The 22,243-nt window shown below is 44.4% G+C and overlaps 1 protein-coding gene across 1 annotated transcript; it reads left to right on the top strand.

Annotated features, from left to right (window-relative positions):
* Nucleotides 1-11,849: 11,849 nt before the first annotated feature.
* Nucleotides 11,850-21,639, top strand: LOC132999964 (nuclear receptor subfamily 1 group D member 1-like). Its single transcript, XM_061069769.1, has 8 exons — nucleotides 11,850-12,513; nucleotides 17,458-17,769; nucleotides 17,871-17,959; nucleotides 18,110-18,254; nucleotides 19,713-20,254; nucleotides 20,353-20,538; nucleotides 21,078-21,288; nucleotides 21,387-21,639. Exons 1-8 carry the CDS (start codon nucleotides 12,495-12,497, stop codon nucleotides 21,581-21,583), a joined length of 1,701 nt encoding a protein of 566 aa, XP_060925752.1. The 5' UTR covers nucleotides 11,850-12,494; the 3' UTR covers nucleotides 21,584-21,639.
* The last annotated feature ends 604 nt before the right edge of the window (nucleotides 21,640-22,243 follow it).

Genomic DNA, 22,243 nt, shown 5'->3' with positions numbered 1-22,243 from the left:
GGTAGAAGACAAAGAGTCACACTTATTATAAGGCTGGCAAATACCCATTGACTCATAACCACGGGCACACACACACAGGAAAGACACAAAGAACCTCCAACGCACCACAACACCCTGCTGTTAATTTCCTCCAAGCGAGGGAAAGAGCTGACACAAATATCATCACACCCACACACACACCATAAACACATTGCAGGTCCCAGAGCTCCATTATGTCTTCTCTGTCTCTCAAACAGCGAAACATGCCTACACACAAAGAACATACTGTACCAGTGGTGAGGGTTGGCTAGACTATCAGGCGGAAAAAAAGAAGGAGTAAAAGGAGGAGAGAAAATGAGGACTATACAGGGGAGGACGAGGAGGGAGAGAAAGGGAAAGGGGTGACACTCAAGGTAGCAGTTCAGTTCGGGGTTATAAAACTTTAACGCATGAGCCGAGAAACTTGGGAGGGTTGTGTTAGACCATGTGTGTGCGTGTGTGTGTGTGTGTGTGTGTGTGTGTGTACGCAGCACCACAACCAAATGTGCATCATCTATTAAAACAAGCCAAAGCAGATTTGCATGTTGGGATTTGTTGGTGTTTGCGAGCTGTTGGTGTTTGGGGGCAAGTGTGGACAGAAGGAGAAAAGAAAAGAAGATGGAAAAGAAAAGAGGAGGTTGGATGGGGGGTGGTGGTTGGGGGGGGGGGTGTACATGTGCATCCAATGAACAGTGAATAGTTTTTCCTTTATAAATGTTCCCCAAAATTCAACCATGATGTCACCGTGAACCTGTTGTGAACTCAACTCTGTCAACTACCATTACTGTTCCACTGTGCACTCTCTCTCTCTCCACCGCTTCCCCCCCGCTGCCCCCCCCCATCTCCATCCACTACGTCCCCACTCCGTAATCCCGGGCCTCCACTCCATCTCTTTGCCATACAGTGTTGTCTGGCTGCATTTTTCTTGTTCGATACGACACACAACACAACACACACACTCACAAACACACATTCACACACACCTCATAACCCCAAACCCCCCCGAAAACACACACTAAGCGCTCACAGCCATTTGGAAAGTCTCTGGTATAACAAGGACAGTTTTAATCAGAACAAGCTGGCATATTTTGGCCAAGACCTGCACTTATGGTAATTCAATCAGAAAGGGAGGGGAGAAGAGGAGGGGAGAAACTGAAAAAAAAGGGGCACAAGGAGGGTAGTGGAGTGTGAGACGGGGGGTGGGGGGGCGTGGGGGGGAATAAGAAAAACAGAGGGAGGAAAAAGGAGACAGTGGGCGGATGGGAGGGTGAGGCAGGGGTTGAGTGGTTGAAAGAGTTTGATCCACATGTGGAAGCCATTGTCTAATTACGGCAGATATGTATAAGTGTTGCTGCCTGCAGGACAGATGGTGATTGGACGGCGCACAGCTACACCAACATGAGAGGATACGAGAGGGGAGGGATGAAGACAGGTAGCTGGTAGAGAGAGAAGTGTCATGAAGGCTCCACAACCATCTCCCTTTGCTTTCTCCTTGGACGCAGGCTTTACTCCCCATCTAGGGACCGCCGTCCAATCAGCTCGTTCAGAGGAGGCCAGCTTCAGCCTGCACCTCATCGATTTAGCTTTCTTTGTATCTGGAGCCTGGACAAGTTATTCTGACTCATTCCAAAGATCACAAAATCCATCTACCAGCACCTTTAAAGTTCATTCATTAAGGGTGGGGATTATACAAGATGCAACCGATACATCCAACCTCCTATAATCAGCGCTCTCATCAAAACTAACTATCTATCTATCTATCTATCTATCTATCTATCTATCTATCTATCTATCTATCTATCTATCTATCTATCTATCTATCTATCTATCTATCTATCTATCTATCTATCTATCTATCTATCTATCTATCTATCTATCTATCTATCTATCTATCTATCTATCTATCTATCTATCTATCTATCTATCTATCTATCTATCTACCTACCTACCTACCTACCTACCTACCTACCTACCTACCTACCTACCCACCCACCCACCCACCCACCCACCCACCCACCCACCCACCCACCCACCCACCCACCCACCCACCCACCCACCTATCTATCTATCTATCTATCTATCTATCTATCTATCTATCTATCTATCTATCTATCTATCTATCTATCTATCTATCTATCTATCTATCTATCTATCTATCTATCTATCTATCTATCTATCTATCTATCTATCTATCTATCTATCTATCTATCTATCTATCTATCTATCTATCTATCTATCTATCTATCTATCTATCATCCATCTATCCATCTATCTATAGATCTACTCTACTCAATTCAATTAAATTCTAAGGAGCTTTATTAGCATGGGATACACATGTTTACATTGCCAAAGCTAGTGTAAAAACAACATAAATGTATATAGTAGAATTCTGACTGTGCTGTTTGAAATATCTATCTGTCTTATCTGGCCTACATCAGGCTTTACACTTGTGCATCAGAAAGGCTACGCAGAAAATACACTGAAGGTTCTCGAACTGTTGCTCTTAAAAATGTTTTAAAATAAAACTTTCCAAGAAAACATTTGTATTCCTAGCAGTTACACCTCTTGGAAGAAGGGGGTGCTACAGCCGCCTCAGCATTCCTAATCCAACGTTTTTGATTTGGTCAGAATGAAACAATTGGTTGTATATATTCCAGTCCTGCCAGGGCCACAGACAACAACTTGTTTTACTTTTCTTTTGTACCATTATACAGTGATAGCTATCAGGACATGAAGAGGATTTAAATAAATAAGATAAAAGGTGTTTCTGAAACAAATTCCAAACCCTACCTTTAATGTATAACATCTTGTTTGTCTATGGTTCAAAAACTGAAATGTAACAACAGCAACTCACAATTTCACAACGAGAGGTATAGTATGGGCCAGACTATTTCCAGTAACGCCCTGGAGTCTGAGCTGGTCCCAGCCGAGACACCCAGGAATCAGCACATTACCTCCTGTAAACAGACGGATTTCACACAGATTAAACAAACAAGATTGAACATGTCAATTAATGAGCTTCAGAGGCACAAACAGAGCCAGGTTATTCAGTCTCTATGCTAAGCTAAATGAAGCGGCTACAGGCTCCAGACACTTGTTTAAATGATCTTCTGATCTAACTTTTAGTGACAAAGCAAATTTCCCCAAAACACTGAGTTACTCCTCTAAACCGAGGCATGGCCATGTTCTTCTGGTTTACTCTACCAGCTGTGGCATTTCACCACATGACGATCATGAAACAACAGAACAAGGCCAATGGGTGAGACGTCACTGAATTATCACCTTGCATTCTTATACAATCTTTCTCTAACCCACTGTGATCAACACATCATCCATGCATACACTGGGATTGATGACAAGCTGTTATTATTTATATCTTCCCTTAACATGACTGAATTTTTCTCATCACGTTCCATGAGTTATTCCCTGAGAAAATGGCGAAAGAGAAAAAGAAAATCCCCTTTTTAAAAAACCCTAATTGTGAATTATCCAGATCTGCACCAAAAGTGGATTTCTTCTTCCTGGACTCATACCACATCTTTCCACCGAGTTTCAGGGAACAAGTTGTTTTTGTGTAACCCTGCTTACACACCAACAAACATGGACAGAAGAGAAAACATTTGTCTACTCTGCTCTTGAAACTGCTCTCACCAAACCAAAACATTATTTAGCACTGAGGAGACTGCAGATTTTTTTTTGTCCCAGAAAACAACTGTCAGTCTTGACGTCAGTGATCATAACCACAATGTTTTACAAGCCTAAACCAAAGTTGTGTTATTGACTCAACCCAGGAGGTTATAGAAATCAAATTTAGATGCAGAAAAATGTGTCGCCCACGGCAACAAGACGACAAAGTAAAGATGGCATGGATTCACCAAACCAAGGGGAGAGATCTTTAGACATTATAAAAAACACAGACAGGGGTTAACAATTCACACATATTGGGATAAGTAGCTATTCCTTTTTAGACTGAGTAACAAACATGGCTTATTCATATGATTTCATGTGTTATTCGCCCTGATTGTCACCAGTGTTTTCCCCTCAGCCTGCCTCCACTTTCCACTGTAAAACAAGAGTCAATACATTAAACTGTTTGGATACAGGTAGGAGGGAGCTGCCAGCCTCAGGAGAATCTGGCACCTCTTCACAGGAGGCCTCCTGTCAGCAGATCTCAGCACATCCTGGCTGTCTGCCTGTCAGAAAATGTAAATGCCCTCCGGAGGGTGTACAGCGGCGAGTATTAGTCATATACACATCGTTTTGTTTTGCTGCAGGAGACCAATATAGTCTCTGAATGCTGCTCAGCGTGTCCTAATGACCTATAAACCTTGATGGCTGCATAGTAACGTCCCCAGGTATCACAGCTCTGCACACATGTTTGTTCTTTCTGTTTTATTTTGAGCTATTCCCCACATATGAGATGTTTTCACACACTCATACAAAGAAAAGTAAAGAAAAAACTCACTCCGGTGTAGCGGGACAAAAAACTGATGACTGTTTATGAGCATTACATCAGAGAGGGGATTTTCAGTGGGTTGCTCAACTCTGTCAAAATAAAAGCACTATTTCATTTGATTCATTTTTACTCAGTTTACTGGTTTGTTAGTGTTGCTACATGACTGGATAACAACACAAATCTACTAACTGAGCATTTTGTGTTGTTTTGGATCAAATTATATAGACCTTAAAATAGCATTTATCATTAAATGTTATGTACAACACTTCATTTTGAGCATTGTTCTGTTGACATTACCTGTATCCTATGGAAGTTATGATTTCACCCTTGTCTTTTTGATTGTTTGAAAGCAACATTACATAAAAACTACTGAAAGGACGTCCAAAATAGTCAGGGAGAGGATGTGGTGCGGGTCAGGGAAGAATCCATTACATTTTGGTGGAGATCCAGATCAGGGGGTGGATCCAGGAATCATTTTCAGATTGCAAGATGGGAATTTTTTTGACATTTTCATCATTTTCAACAGGGAATAACTTATGGATATAACGAAAATAAATCTGGCATATTTGAGGTGCAGCTTGAGTGACATTAAAGGGACTGTTGGGCCTAATCTGATCGAATTGTCTAATACTCATCTTGTCCCATTCGAACCTGCGTGACTATTCTGGATTTTATTTGCAGCAGCATCCACAGGGTGGCATGAACTTACGCCCCGCTGTATTTACAAATACAGGTTTTGGATTTATACCTGCATGTTGCATATAACTGAGACAAACAGTGCAAGTGGAGAGAGCAGGATTTACTCCTCGACTCTGAAGACACGTGTATTCACACATTCTTTACAAAACACAAAGAAACATCAGCCGACAACAGTTTCTGTACAGGGTAAAAAATGATGAAGTCACTTATTCTTGAAAACTTCCCACATTAATAAGGTGACACCAGCGAGAGAAAAGGGTTTTCTGCTGGCTTTAACTTCCCTACAGAATATTACAAGAAAAGGACCCTGTCAACATACTGTTAACGTAGCGGTCGGTAGTGAGTTTGTCATGGAGGAGAGAGAGGGCAGGTGATGGGTGATTGCCCCGGGCACAGATGGATTTATTCTCCCAAGAGCCACTTGGAGCGGTAACAAGGCAGCAGCAGTAAGACAATATGAGTTGTAAAAATGTCATTTTCACAAGTCAGGTTATGTTTTGACAACCACTTAAATACATGGAGTCAGCACAATGCAGGCACAGCTGCAGAGTTAGCTGAGGAGTTATTGAGGCTTCATGTTTTTATGGCCCTCAATATAACTCAAATTAGAGTGGCAGTGCTAATGTGCAGTATATCTAATTTCGTCCTCCCTGCATGTCTGAAATAAATGTATACATCCAACACGTACATACTGAACAGCAGTGACGACAGAGACTTTAAAGCCTAACACGACACTGGATTTCAACCTTGCAACCTTTAAAACCAGTGTAGCTACTTGCAAGTGAGCCTTCACATACATTTACTAATGCTATACTGCCACCTTGAGGCAAACAAATAGACCAGCATCTTAAATCTGTAATTAAATGGTCCTGGTTAACTTTTAATGTTGCTTTAATAGTCAGTGACATTAAGATGACCCCAATGGATGAACACTCCAATCAAACATTTTCTTTAAAAAAGGAAATCTACTTTTTTTCCCATAAATAAACTGCTTAATTTTCCTGGACACAAGTTTTACATATGAAGGAATACGTCAAAAACAGTCAACAGCACAAACTACACATCCAAAATATGTCTTCATGTCCAGACCTGATTCTTTGTTGGGTGCAGTGTCACCAACAATAGACACATCTGTCTTCACCACCGGGACTGAGCTGCACAGCTTATGTTTAACCACAGGGAGGCAGTGCTCATTTACTTATTACATCTGTGATGCGTAGCGTGGGATTCAGGACCGGTGGTAAGAGGCAGCTCCTGAGAGAAGCAACTAGAACTAGAGGGAACAAGGAGAGGTGGACGCTGTTTAAAACTAAGAAATGAATATAAGAAAAACTATAAGAAATGGAGTTTTAAACGTGTTACCTGAAAACAAATCCAAGTTAATATTAAAAAAAAAAAAAAAAAACTACTGTTCCTAGTGTGTCTAAACAAAACACATTTATATGTAACGGGTGAGTGGAAGGAAAGAAATAATTAAACTAATCTCAAGTGTAATCTGAAAACTTCCCACAACTTATAAAAACTGAATGTGATTTCTCCACATGCTTGAACATATAATTTCCATTTGGATAGTTAATAGTCTGACACAACTATTTTTATATGCTTGTGTTTGCCTAAATAATAATATAATATTGGTATTGTTTAATTATTCAAAATAAATGTTATTAAAAGCTGATGATCAATAATGTATTTTTTAAGTTATTTTTTAAATACCCCCATATAACGTTACCAAATTAGACAGTTTATAGAATGGTCCTTTTTTAAGATTCTCGTAGAGAGGAAAGAGGAGAGTCTCCTCTTCTATCAGCTGTTTCCAGGGTCTCGTGCTGAGGAAAATTGAATTATCAATTAAATCTCAGCTGAATGTGATGTCGAGGATTAACTTTAACTTGTATTAAGGGCATTTAGTAGTTTAAAATAGTTACAAAAAGTTGTTCACAAATAGTTTTAGGCTTTATTGCTATGGTGACAGATACAAATGGTAGAAAACAATATTTTGTATAAACAAGTTATGACTTCAGTGTTGCTAAGGAACCTGCCAGACCGGCCATGCCTCTGTATTAGACATTTGATGCCAAGAAAAAGAGATAATGATGTAAGTAAAGGTTAAAAGAGACAATACACATGTACAAGCAGGTCCTGCATTTACAAAATAAAAGTAGTCAGTGGTCAGTGTCAAATTATATTATTAGATCATTGTAATCAATACGCTGTGGCTGGCTGACGTGGCGCTTGTACATACCGTTTAGTTCAGTGGGTTATGATGATTCATCTTTTAGAAGCAAGTCACATGTTCTTAAGGTAAATCATTCATTTCAAATGAAACTGTAACTACACTTAAGTGAATGAATGTAGAGGAGTAGACAGACTACATTAACTTTCCACCTCTGAATGTCCCATGTTATTAACTCACTGCCCCACTTTCACCACAGGCATGTTGACTCACTGTGTTATGAACATGTTTTATGTCCTGGATCACAACATCATTCCTGATTACCGGTTATGAAACATGTCTGATCACGAAATTTCGATGATTGTTTTCGAGGGAAGAAAATATGAAAACAAACAAATCGTTGGAGATCCAACTCCTAAAAATCCTCTGCATCATTTGATCCCTGTATGTGAACCTGATACAAGCAGCTGATGTTGAATTCTAGAGAGTTTACATGTGACCTATTAGCCTAGTTCCGCACAAGTTGGAAAGCTGCAGTGAGGATGGTTAGTTTTTTTTATCATTCAGCACCAACAAGGAATAAGTTGTGAAGTAGAAAACCTTCCACCAGCACTAGCAGCAGTACCAGCAGCACCAGCAGCACCAGCACCACCAGCAGCAGCCTCTGGGAGGGTGAGCAACGTGACCTACATTGACTCCCCTGTTACATGTCTGCTTGCCACAGGCCTCTGGTACTCCGCTTCCTGCGAGAACAGGCACATTTGGGCTATTTTATGATGATCGTGTTTTGCACAAGCACATTCTGACCTACATCCACTGCGTCGCGGCCAATATCCGCCGAGATTTGGGCAAAAACACAATCTGTGGAGCGAGAGAGCGAGAAAGAGCGAGAGAGGGAGAGAGAGGCAGAGAGGTAAAAACGTGACGGCAGAGGAGGGGAGGACAGGGGGGGCGGTAGGAGTCACGGTGAGCACCGCCCCTTCCGCACGTGCCCTCTCCCTCAACCGAAGATCGTCTATGTTTGAACAGATGATCACAATCACGAGCGCACATACACACTCACACACACCCTCACGAGTCATACTGAGAATGTGGCGTTGGCCGACACGCATGCGCACTCCAGATACATGTTTATTCATCTAGTCAGGCACGTGGACAGGCTCTAATAAGAACATTCACCTGAGGTTTTCTTTTTCTGACTTATAAGGTTTCATAATCATATCATATATTTGTAATGATAGATAGATAGATAGATAGATAGATAGATAGATAGATAGATAGATAGATAGATAGATAGATAGATAGATAGATAGATAGATAGATAGATAGATAGATAGATAGATAGATAGATAGATAGATAGATAGATAGATAGATAGATAGATAGATAGATAGATAGATAGATAGATAGATAGATAGATAGATATCGTATTAATGTATTTAATTGTATAATGACAATACAAAAAAGTAAAAATATAGAAATATTTAGCATAAACTGCAATTGCTAAATTGTCAATATCAATAATAAACACATAAATACAATTCAATATAATCTAAGAGTTTTACCTCACTCCAGGGTTAGGGATTGTGATATTGATTGATATTTATACCTTATATTATTATTATATGTATAGTTAATACAATTTCACAAATATTCTGTTTAATCTGGAGTATCAGAGGACTGAGCTGATTGCATGGATTGAGTATAGTAATGAGTGTTGACTGCAAAGGGACCAATCTATACAAATATATAATAATATATTTATGAACAATATAATAATATATAAAGAAAATAAAAGCTTCCTCTGTGGTTTAGTGTGTCCTCAGGTTCTCATTTCTCAGAGCGGTGGAGAGGATTTTACAAAGAATACTGTTTCTCTCCTGCTCACTGAGTTTCCCAGTCCAGAGCCCCATGACGAGCAGTCCACACAGTCACACAGTCACATAACACACCGACACGCACAAAGGAGGGGGCCAGGCGTGTCCTAGCTCCGCCTCCAAACACCGCATTGTAAAGGCATTTTTTGAATTTCCAAGGTACGTGCAGGGGTGCAGGATTCTACACATCATTCTAACTTTGATTTAATTGCTTCTTGTAGACATTTTTGTTTTCTGTTTACCTTTCAGCCAACTTCCCTCTCTGAGCTTCTTTTGTCTGCCCTCTTCTACAGATCCATGTTTCTACAGTCCCCTAAAAAAAATTCAAATTATATTACCTAATTTGCAACTTTAAAGTTTTAAGAAAGGGCCTGTTTTACCCAATACATGAACTCTCACCCAATGTCACCTAGGAGTGGCTCCAGTCCCCTCAGAACCCTCAAATGATAAGAGATTCAAATAAGGGATAGATGGACAGATGGATGGATGAAAAACTAATTTATGACGAAGAGGCTCTTGTGAGGGTCTTAAAATTAGTATTCAAGAACACATAATGTAAGTTGGAGGTCCCTTCACAGTTCTTGATATTATAGACCTGGATCTTTTCTGGCCCCTGTAAAGTTGCCGTCTTTCTCCGGTTGGCAATCAGCCGTACTGTCCTTTACCCAACAACGGTGCCCATATCTCAAATATTCTTGCCTCCTTTCATTGGCTGCTTGTTAAATTCAGGATTGAAATAAGATTGCTCTAATTACTTTAAAAGCTCAGCATGGTCTGGCCCAGTTATATTTGATTATGGATCAACTGTAACTCATTATTCTCCAAGTCGTAATCTATAAGGTCCTCCAACTAACATTCGCTGGTATAATACCTAAGTAAAGGCTGGTAACCATAGCCTCTTTTCCACTGGTCAAATAAACCATTAACATCCACTTACTTTTGGTTTTCTACAATGGGAGTGGATACAATCAGCATTCACAAACCTAACCAGTATAATAACAGAAAGACCAACTCCCTTTCTGCCAATGGGGAATGAGTCAAGCAACTTTTTTTCTGGTTTGCACCTTGCTTAATTCAATTTCATAAAACTGCTAATTTGTAAGGAAGCGTATTGCATTCACTTGAAAAAATAAAAAAAAGTTGTGGGTAAAAAAAAAAAATAGAGAACTTTTCCCCCCCCCCCTGTTTTTCCGAGTTAAAAATCCTGTTTATCGCACTTTTTTTTTCTGTTTTTCCGAGATAAAAATCCTGTTTTTTGCACTTTCTTTTTTCCCTGTTTTAAATTTTGAAAGTGACGTATAGTGTCCATAGCCGTAGCGTCAAATAAACCTGAAAACATCAGTTGAAAGTCTCGACCATCTTTCGGGGGAAATACTACAGATAGGTAGAGGATAGGTTATATTTTTGTCCCGTGGTTTTATTATAGAAGATGGATGTGTAGTTCCTGTTATAAGCAGGTTGGTGGTTGGGACTCTTGTTTTGAAAGGGGTTCTTATGGAAAGGGGTTCTATCGATAGAGAAAAGTGTGAAGGAAAATAAACGAGTGTGATGTCTCGATTCAATAACCATCTCTCGTGTCCTCTTTTGGCTGAGGCCTCCTGACAGTATAATAGAACAAACCGCTCGGCTACATTAGTCTGTTGCAGGGTCAGGCTGATGCAGCAGCAACCACACTCCATGCGTGTGAGAGCTTCAGGCAGGATTAAGGGAACGCCTTTTCCGGAGAAAACTTAACTCGTAAAAACAGAAAGAAAAACAAAAAAAAAGTTTAGAAAAACAGGATTTTTATTGCGTAAAATCAGAAAATAAAAGTTGGAAAAACAGGAAAAAAAAAAAGTTTGAAAAGAAGGAATAATCCTGTTTTTCGAAAAAAAAAAAATGTTTACCCAAGCCTATTTTTTAAGTGAGTGCAATAAGCTTCCGTACAATTTGGGTGTTAAACAGGAAAATGGGTTTATAAGGCTCTGGGATTCCTTACCTCAGAAGATAAGACTTGCACTGTTTGGAAATCATTGCTTAAAACTTGTTTTTTGTAAATATAGGAAAAGCCTTTTAATGCCCGATTCTGGCCTACTTTTAAGGAATGTTGTTTGTTTTGTACATATTAGTTTGTCTTGTTTTCCTCTGTGCTGTTTCATCCTCATTACCTTTTACACACACCACATTTATTTAGATAAGCAGTGGAATGCGAGTTCGATTTTATTATTTCACTGTAAAAGCAAACCTGTGAGAGAGAAGTCTTGGAAACGTGGTGGAGGAGTGAGACATCGCTCTTCCTCCGCCCATCTCTGACTGCTCTCTCCCCCTGTTATGGCCGAGCCTCGGCAGCTCATTAGCATAAAATGTGTGTCAGTAGGGCAGCGCCAGCTCACATGCCATGCGCACATGCTGGAGAGCTTTAACCAGCATTCCTGCGTCCAACGAACCCAGTGTGCCGTGTCCATGAGGGGGGCTCTCAGCCAATGAAAAGGCCAGAAAGAGAAAAAAAATAATAAGCGGGGGCGTGATAGGGGAGGAGGGTGAGATGTTTTCAGAGAGCGTGACAGAGAGAGGGAGGGAGGGGGGGAGAGACATCCCTGATAGCTACGCGTCAACAAACGGGCGCACAAAAAGAGAAGAGAGAGAGAGAGATTGTGAGAGAGAGAGAGAGGGAGAGAGGGAGGGACGGAGGAGAAAAAAAAATTGGTCACATTTCTCAGACACCTGAAAACGTGCTGGTTATTTTAGGACGCGTGTTGCTCATTGATGAGTGTGTGTGTGTAGAGAGAGAGAGAGAGAGAGTGTGAGAGAGAGAGAGAGAGAGAGAGAGAGAGAGAGAGAGAGAGAGAGAGAGAGAGAGAGAGAGAGAGAGAGAAGCTTATACCACTTCCACTCCGGTCATGTTGTGATTGTGACTACGTGTGAAGCAGCTGAGAGCTCCGGGACCCTCTGTGAGTCAGACGCGTTCCGCAGGGATCCCTCTCAATAACAGATCCTTTTCAACATTTCTTTTTTTTTTGCACACACACACATTTCTTCTACTTTGCTATTTTTGGAGTCTTTGGCTGGGTGCTTACACCCCCCACTGTCCTATGCGCGCTCCTGGTTCTCGGAGATTTTGGATACGCGCTCTGTGCCTGGGCGGTTCATGACCCTTTCACCTGTGTCAACGTGACTCCTCGGTGGTGACACGCAGCAGCAGCAGCAGCAGCAGCAGGGATCGGTCCAGCATTAGAAGCAGCTCACGATCCAACACCACGGACCCGGAGAGCAGCCTCGACCCAGCGGAGAACATGGAGAACAGCCCCGGTGGTGAGTCGCCCTCCCGCTGCACTGTGGTTCTCATGCGTAAAACCAGTGGAGACTTTTGTTCCAGGGATTCGTGACGGGATTAATAACGGTTTTGAATGGGGAAGATGCCACAGCACTTTAATATTATTATTATAGGGGTTTGCAAGTGATATCTCTATAGACTGGTTGTCTACTTGGCTATAAATCTAAGTGACAATATCTGCTTATATAGTCGGATGAGTGTGTGCGTAAAAGGATCATTCATTTCAATACACCTGACTTTAGTTGGATCTTATCTGCGGATCCCAGCATGCACCTGGGCTCTGACCTGCAGCACTGACACTACACTGACACGACACTCATATAAGCACTTCCGCCCACCTGCGTCTCACATCTTAAACTGTCGCGGACACGTGCACGGGGATAGTTAGAAGCACGTGCATGTGTAACATGTGGCTTCCTGCGGACAGTGGAGGGAGGAGGGAGGGGCTCTGTCGCGGACTTCCGATTCTCCTGTTAAGACACACACACACACACTCCCACACACACACGCACACACACACGCACACGCACACACACACGTGAAGCGTGACCCAAGACGCCCCCCCGACCACCAGGCACGTTGGTTCCGCAGCAGCATCTCTTTCTCTCTTTCTCTCTTTCTCTCTTTCTCTCTGTCTCTATTTCTCTCTTTCTCTCTGTCTCTCTCTCTCTCTTTCTCTCTGTCTCTCCCACGGATTTTACCCTCTCATCTACCATCACTCTTCCTGTCACACAGCTGCTTCTTTCTGTTTCCTAAAAAAAGCAGCAACTACTGTAACCAGTGGTGCGTTCAGGGGCAGCTGTGGAGAGTGGGAGCTGCTGCCTGTGTAGAGAGCGATCTGTGTTAATAGGCCACCTGGTATGTAAGTCGTTATAGATTCTTCATTCCCTCTCTATGACACACGTCAATGTGGGCTGTGTGGGCAGGACCCAGTGACTGCTGCCAGCTGCGTTTCCAGGAACCGGCCATGACTCCTTCTGCCTGGGGGAGGAGTTATGAAATTAAATGATGATGGCGGTTGATCAATAATACCCATCTGAAACCCTTGAGTCTTCAGAATTTAAATCTTTTAGTGAGGAAGTGGAGGATGTGACTCTAGAGATATAGGCCAACATGTGGGCTAAACCCGGTGGACGCTTCAGAGCCCGGGGCCGATGAGTCATAACGGCAGTGACGTCAGCACGGATGACCTGCTCGCAGAGAGAACATGTCCGCCGCGTGTCGTGTGTTCTCCCCCCCCCACACGGGCCTGGTGGGGCTGTGAGTCACGCGCCTCGCTCCTCTGCTTTCTCTTTTTCTTTTTTTCTCTCTCTCTCTCTCTCTCTCTCCATCTCTCTCTCTCTCTCTTTTTTTTTTCTTTTTTCTGAATCACGCAGCCACCCCGCCTCGAGCTGCCAGCACGTGTACACAGCCTCTGTATCAACGTGCCGCGCGTGATTCCCCGCACCCCTCCCTCTCCCTCTCTCTCTCTCCCTCTTTCCCTCTTTCCCTCTCTCCCTCTCTCTCTCTCTCTCTCTCTCTCTCTCTCTCTCTCTCTCTCTCTGAGCCCCTCTCTCTCTCTCTGCAGCGGGGATTCCTCCTCCTGCTGCTGCAGATTGGTCACTGGGTCACAGAGGATCACCAGCCCCCCCCCTGGTTACTGTAACTGGTTGGGCAATGGTTAGAAGAAGACGCACTGGTCTCGCCTGGTGGTAGCCGACATACGAGCCACCACCAGGCGGCGTGTTACCCGGGGTTTGGCAGACCACCCTTCCTCTAAGTGGCAGCTGCAGCAGGAGCACTTAGCCACAAGGAGCAATCATCACAATTAGCGTGTCCTGCTGCGATTAGAGTCATGACACAGATTGTGTTTCATACTGTTGTGTGCAGTATACACTCATAACGGGACATGTTTCATCTGCAGAGGAAAATATTTTTATCATGTTCATTTTGATGATATGGAAGTTGTAGACTCCTACCATAGATAGATAGATAGATAGATAGATTACTTTATTCAACCCCGAAGGGAAATTAAGTCGTCATAGCAGCCAGAAACACATGTATAAATATGTGAATATAGACTTATATATACAAAGAATATACAAAGAGTATGATATAATATGATATGATATATAGTAGAGGTATAAATATAAGTATTTGACTATACAATAGATATTATAATATACTATGAGTGTAAGAATATGTAAACAGACATACTATTAATGGCCCCTAATAGGTCATTGATAATCAAAAAAGAGGGCAAAGGGGCGTGTCCTGTCTTTCTCTATCCCGTCATATACATTGTGTACATGCCTTTTATTTTTATAGCAGTCGACTGGAGGACAAATACATTACTAAGTGTTTCATAAATGCGTGAATCATCAGCGAATCCCCCAGTGCTCCACAGGCATCTGTTATGAGGCCAGCTGTTTCTCGTGGACTGAGGCCATGTGCATTTGTAAATGTTCTCCTGAAAGAGGACGGGCCGAGAGGCAACATGTGTTCCACTCCCCCCCCCCTGTGATATGTGCATGCATGTACAGGGGATCACATGAGAGTGGAAGTCACAGGGAACTGGAAAGAGGAGGGGCAGTGTGGAGCGTTGTGTTTGTGCTGTGGTTGTTATGGCCACTCGTGGGCCCACAGGTCACATGTTGTAACCTGTGCCTGGCAGCGGTTGTGTTTTTTTCCTGGAAATGGTTACGACGAGCCAGAACATGGTTATGCTTTGACAGCAGCAGGAAGGGTGGGGATTGTTTGCCTGCGAATGCAAAGAGCTCGTGGTGTCACATTTCGGGTGTCACCGCTTCCCCTCCGCAGGTGACACAAGGCCATAAAGTTTCTACCCTTGTTACACAACAGACACACTGGGAGGCCGCCACACGCACAATGTAGCGTTTGTGTGTGCGAGGTGAAGTCAAAGGCCGGCTGACACTGGAGCGGCCGCCGCCGCACACATGCTCTCAAGGCCGCAGCCCCTCCGTGTTGACACGTGTGAGCCGTGGAATTAAGGAGGCACTTAGAGCTGCAGCACGTGTTTTCTCAAGGAGAGAAAGTGCATGGGAAGGGCAGGGCTGTTTGTTTCTTAGATGACTAAAGGTCCTTGAGAGGAAATATGCACATAGGTCACGACAGTTCAACAAGCCCGCCTCTGACGAGAGAGCAGGGACAGAGGAGAGTAAACATCTGATACGAAAGAGGGTTTTCACCAGGAATCCCTGTCTGCTAGTGACCTGCAGTGTGCTCATCATCGTGGTGATGATGAAGGTGTGATTGATACAGAACCTGAGAGGAGCATCTGAATCATCCCACTGCTGCTCGTGGGAAACGCTCCGGCTGCCAGGTTTTTATTCTAAAGAAATAAGACACCTGACACAGTGATCTAATTGCAAATACTAAAGGAGGGCAAACTGTGAACAGGAAACCGGCTTCATCATCGTCATCATCGTCACACGGTGTAGAGATATTAGCACAAATATACAAAGTCATATAAAAATTGTGAAAGAAAAGAAAGAAATAGAAGAATGATGCCAGTCTAAAAACTGGTGAATGAATCTTGGTGGGTTTGTCTCACTCCTACGCTTTTTATCAACTTTGATCCAAATGCACCTTGACCTTCTCAACAGATTGAACCCCCCCCCATCCCAAGCAAATCATTCCAATGTGTCAAAACAGTGACAATGTGACTGCTGCCCTCTGCACACTTTCTAGTGACTCTGAGAAATGCATCGACCGAAGGCATATGTGCCCTGCTCTCTCTCCCCCCCTTCACAGCATTAAAGCCCTCTCTCTCTCTCTCTCTCTCTCCCTCTCCCTCTCTCTCTCTCTCTCCCTCTCCCTCTCTGTTGCAAACGTGATCCGCCCGAGCGCCTGTTATTGTGCTGCTGCTGCTGCCGTCTACACGGGACTGCGCAAAGAGCCTTGTGAGCCGGGCGGGAACTGTGTCAAGAGTCCATGTGAGCTCTCGGTCAGGTGGCTGGCGGATAGATGGGTCTGCAGGCTCGGAGCCAAATAGGGGAGGGAGAGAGGGAGGAGTGGGAGGGGAGGAGGAGGAGAGGACAGGGAAGGAGGGAGGGAGGAGTGGGAGGAGAGAGAGGAGAAAAGACTCAGTGCTGAACGCAGGGAGGGAGGGAGGGAGGGAGGGAGCCGGCTGCACGTGAGGGGCTGTCTCTCATCTCGCAGGGAAGAACATTGTCTGCAAAAACAAGGGAGGGGGGTGGATGGGCGGTGTGGTGAGGGGTAATAGGGCATTTCCGATTGGATGTGTCGTCCCGAGACAAAGACCTGCTTGTGGCTCTGATACCTACTGATGCAGGTCTTATGCTGTTTCCTATTCCCCGTACATTGTCTGATTAGGTTTTACAGTATTAGATGATACTTCCGTGATTGTAAGTCAGACACGTGTCAGCCTTATCAGATCAACTAATCCATAATGCTTCTCAACCGAGTCACGTGCTGCGACTGTTTGCCGTGCGTGGGTGTTGGTTAAACCGACAGAAATGTGTTGGTATCATTCCTGGTTATTGCTTATTTAACGTTTACTTACAACATTTCTATCACTGTCACTAATCTCTAAAAGCAACATGCAGCTTGTTTTCACTGTTCCTGTTTCATAGTTGGCACGACCCAGTGACTTTTTTTATTTGATCGTGTGCCAGATTAGAAAGTTTGCTCACGTAACCAGGTCAGAGTTGTTGTTACTCTAGCTTTATATCTAAATGACCTTTATTTCGTAACAATCTCAACCAGTGAACACTCCCAGTTCACATTTCTGTTGTTCAGAATGATTCGGGGTTTTCGCGTGGGCGTGTTTGTGGACGTCTGCCAACTACGCACACAGAATCAAAAGGAGAGTGTTACTCAGCACTTGCATATCTATTGTGCATGGGAACAGAAAACCAGATGAGGTTCGGTGTTCTGACTTTCTGCGTCTGTTCCTCCAGGTGGTGTCATCTTATACGCCGGCTCATCTGGCAGTGCCAGCCCGAGTCCTGGCAGCCCATCAAGCGGATACCAGACCCAGTCGCCCTCCTCCCACTCGCAGCCCTCGTCCCCGGAGAGTATCTTCTTTCAGGAGATTGGGGCCCCGAGGCAGAGAGGCGAACAAGGGGGAGGAACCCCTTCCCCGAAAATGGTCTTCCAGTTTCCCGAAGTAAACACTGCTCCAGTTGCCCAAGTTACGACGGTCTCATCGGCGACTTACGGCCAACCCACGGTGGCCAAAAGACCTTGTGGTTTCACCGGCACGTTCACCAGTGAGTATGTCCACTCACATCCATCCTTCCTGCTCTCCTCCTCCCTGTTTTCGTCTTGGTCTTTGTATTTTCCTCTCTGATAATGGATGTTTCTTTCATAGAAACTGGAGGAATGGTGCTTCTGTGTAAGGTGTGTGGAGACATCGCATCCGGGTTCCACTACGGTGTGCACGCCTGCGAGGGCTGCAAGGTGAGACAGCATCTTGTTAGACATTTTATTTATCAGCAGGTGCAAACACACACAACACACACACACACACACACACACACACACACACACACACAACTCTGTCATAGCCGACATGCTTTAAAGTCTTTCTTCCTCCTGTGTGTTCTCCAGGGTTTCTTCAGACGCAGCATCCAGCAGAACATCCACTACAAGATGTGTGTGAAGAATGAAAACTGCCTCATCATGCGCATGAACCGAAACCGGTGCCAACACTGCCGCTTTAAGAAGTGTCTGTCCGTGGGCATGTCCAGAGATGGTGAGTGCTAATGTGCTTTACACAGATCGTTAGACCGAAATAAAACCAAATGCATTTTGAACTTTTCTCGGTGAAGAGCAGAGGACTTAATTGATATGTAGCACGGGAGCTGATGTTAAAGTTTCATTTAATATGATGTGAAAAAGTCCAGTGGAGGTAAAAAGGGTCTGAAGCAGGTTTCTTTCCTCATCATCATTTCCTCCTTCTCCTCTCTCCTCCTTTTGTCTCTTGTTCCCTCCTGCCTCCCTCTCTCCTTGCCCCTCCGCTGTCTGATTTATGGCGAGAGGAGCAGCAGAGTCCCAGTCGTCATCAGTCATAGAGAAACTGTGACAGATGTAGTTTATTTTGGGAAATTGGGGCACAAAGTACTTGATTACCCCCCCGTGTTCACCGAGACACACCGGCTTACCTGCTGCAGCTTTTTTCTTTCTTCCCCTGCAACACTGACATTTACAAACAGTAATGTTATTCATGAAACCAGCATTCATGATTAAAATGATGTTACTGCAGCTAAATTGCTCCACTGCCTTATTTCGCCGCAGGGGTCTGCTCTCCAGGGACCGGGCTTAACTAGGTGATGATAAATCATGGTTTTTCTGGAGCAAACATTTTTAGTTGACCCAAAAAAAAGCCAGAACTAGGGAGTTAAAAAAAAAATCACCTGCTATTTCATCATATTACAACAGGGACACTTTATGAGTGACCCTATGTTACATGCTTTTATTTTCTTAAATTAATTAATCGAAACAGAATAATTGAATGTTGGTTATTGGTTCTACCCAATCCCACAGTCATATATATAAGTTTAAACTCCTATAGCCATTTCTATTTCTATAATACCTACCCTCATATACGTTTTTCATCATCCCTTTTTTTTCCTCCTCACCTTCAAGCCTCCGTCTCTCGACCTCTCCTACCTGCCTCTCTCGTCTTTATTGACCTTTCAACTACTCACTCACCCTGTCACTTTACTAATGACATCATGTTCAGCGCCGTTGACCCAGTGACCTAGTTCCACAGGAACAGAGAGACCAGAGAGAACAGAGTGCTCAACTGAAAAGCAGAAAGGGAGAGAGATGAGGGGGAGGTAGTGTATCCTACAGAGCTCTATAAATAGGGCTGTCAGTGGAGGTGTGCTATTGAAAAAAAGGGGGAAGGGAGGATTGTGAAGGGATGGAGAGGAAGATGAGGCGGGTGCACTAGATGAAGGCTTTGGAGTCGGTGTTGTGGTGAAACATCTGGGATGGAGACGGTGGTCTTTGAGATTAGTTGTGTTGAGATTACAGTCGAGTTTCAGATGTTGAATTCCTATCAGAGCGAGAGCGAGTGAAGTGAAAGTGATTGTATCTGTTCTGGATGAGTGTAAGTGCTGCCAGGAAGAAGCTGGCAGTGATGCGGATGCTCCACGTCGGTGATCTCTAACCGGAGGATCCTCTCTCCTGCTTCTGTTTTCCTCAGCTGTGCGTTTCGGGCGTATTCCCAAGCGGGAGAAGCAGCGACTGTTGGACGAGATGCAGAGCTACATGAACAGCCTCAACGAGTCGGCTTCCATGGAGATGGAGGTGTCCCCTCCCGGCGACGCCCTCGCCACGGCCAACGAAGGCCCCGTGTCACAGTCTTACCAGGTGGGCCTGACGAGCGTGGACGAGAAACCTCTCAAGATGGCGTCCCACAACAGCAACGTCTGCCCGTCCTCCTATCAGAGCGGCTCGCTGCAGGAGCCCGCCCAGTCGCACCAGTCCTCCCAGCACACGGCTCACGGGACGTCGAGCTACCGCGTGCCCACCAACTGCCCCAGTGCCTCCACCACCAATGAGAACTCCACCCACACTAACATGGACAATGCCAAGTACACGTACTCCTCCAATCAGAATCAGTGCCCCGTCAGTGGCCACCTATCACATCAGTCCTACTCAGCCAATCAGAACAGTTTTCCAGCCAATGATTCCCAGAACCAGAACGCCTGCCCCTGGAAGCTGAGCGGAGGCGCCAAAGTGCTGGTGAGCTATTTTTTCCTTTGATACACATTTAATATCTATAAAATGAATGTCGATAAAAAAGTCCCTAACGCTTCTCCTCTTCCTCTCGTCCCCTCCAGGCGTGTCCACTCAACTCGTGTCCTGTGGCTCCAGCCAGTCGCTCCAGTCAGGAGGTGTGGGAGTCCTTCTCCCAGTGCTTCACCCCCGCTGTCAAAGAGGTTGTGGAGTTTGCAAAGAGCATCCCGGGCTTCCAGACCCTCAGCCAGCACGATCAGGTCATGCTGCTCAAATCTGGCACCTTCCAGGTACGTTCAGTTAACCCCTTATTGCCTGAATTAATTTCCAATTATATAAAAAAAATATTATTATTATTCCATCGATATAAAATTTAGGTATGAGGCAAATTAGCGACATTAGGCATAATAGGGCATAACCGTAATTTAACAAATTTTCCAGTCTCTGGTATGTAGATTATTATATTGATGCTGCTTTTGCTTGAAATTGAATAACAACATATGTTGTGGACAATAATTTCTGTTCCATCAACACAGTATTTAAAATACAGCTTAATATCTCAAAATAACTTTGCTGCACAGTACCAAGGGGCTAGTATGTATTTTCCACTCCTACCACTAGATGTACTTCCAATACCTTCATGGTATGTGTAGTATTTGCACCATCAGGCATTATTGGGATAAAAGGACCGGAATGGGGTTTGAGGCGAATTCGCGACTTTCGTCAACAAGGGGATAAACTCAATTTGTTGTTGGAATTTGACGTTTTTTTCTTTGCTTCTCTTGTTTTTTCCACGATCTATTTCTAACTTCTCTGCTTCTGTCCACAGGTTCTGATGGTGAGGTTCTGCTCCCTGTTTGACCCCAAGGAGAGGACAGTCACCTTCCTCAACGGACAGACCTACTCCCTGGCGTCCCTGAGGGCCCTCGGCATGGGCACCCTACTGGACGCCATGTTCGATTTCAGCGAGAAGCTGGGATATCTGGGTCTGGAGCCGGATGAGATGGCTCTGTTCATGGCCGTCGTGCTCGTGTCAGCCGGTAAGACCCTTGTGCCGATATGCACACATGCACGAGCTACATGAATGTCACGTTTCCTCTTGTCTAACCTCCAGTTTTCTCCTTCTCCTTTTCTGCAGACCGTGCTGGTATCGTGGACATGGGAGCAGTGGAGCTCCTGCAGGAGAATCTAATCAAAGCGCTGCGCTCTCTCATCACCAGTCGCCGCCCGGACGACAGCACCCTCTTCCCCAAGCTGCTGCTCCGTCTGCCAGACCTGCGCACGCTCAACAACCAGCACTCTGACAAGCTCCTGGCCTTCCGCATCGACCCCTGAGCTCACACGGCCCCGCAGCCTACCGAGGTATCTGCTTTGGGGGGGGGGGGGGGGGGGGGACAGCCACCAGGCTCCCCATGCAAGCCAGGCCTGCCACATCCAGTACACTGGCCCCTGCTTGATGGTAGTTGTTGTGGGAGCTGTGAATGGAGCTGCTGTGACAGAGTGGACTCGGCCAAGGACAGGTGCACAGGAGGAGGTGGAAGCTCCTGAGCTCAAACTGATCTCTTCTCCAGTTGCTTCCAGGGTTGCTTAAAAAAAAACTGTTAAAACAAAGTCTGTGTTCTTCCTCATGTTCTTCGAGTCAACATCCAACCACCAAGTCATTACCTCTCCCCCCTGGAGTTTCGTCCAAGACAATTTTACCTCTAAAGACCAAAAAGAAAAGAGGGCTTTCTGTTCCTCACCAGACTGTGTCCCCCCCCCCGTCCACGCTCATGAGGCTCGAGGGAGGGAAGCTCAAACTCTTTCCCAGAAAAAAACCCACATGCAAACATTCACCAACGATGATTTCGTACTGTACATTCATGCTACAAGTGTCATAAAGCACTTTCCATACGTTGAGAAACCTCTTGCATTACTATATATCATAGCAATAGAAATGTCTATCACAGTTAGGAGGATGGTTTGTGTTTGCCCTGTTCAAATGATCTAAGCTAT

The sequence above is a fragment of the Limanda limanda genome, chromosome 4, assembly GCF_963576545.1.
Source record: "Limanda limanda chromosome 4, fLimLim1.1, whole genome shotgun sequence".
NCBI classification, from domain to species: Eukaryota; Metazoa; Chordata; class Actinopteri; order Pleuronectiformes; family Pleuronectidae; genus Limanda; species Limanda limanda.
The sequence above is the reverse complement of the archived record's forward strand: the minus strand, read 5'-3'. Positions and strand labels throughout refer to the sequence as shown.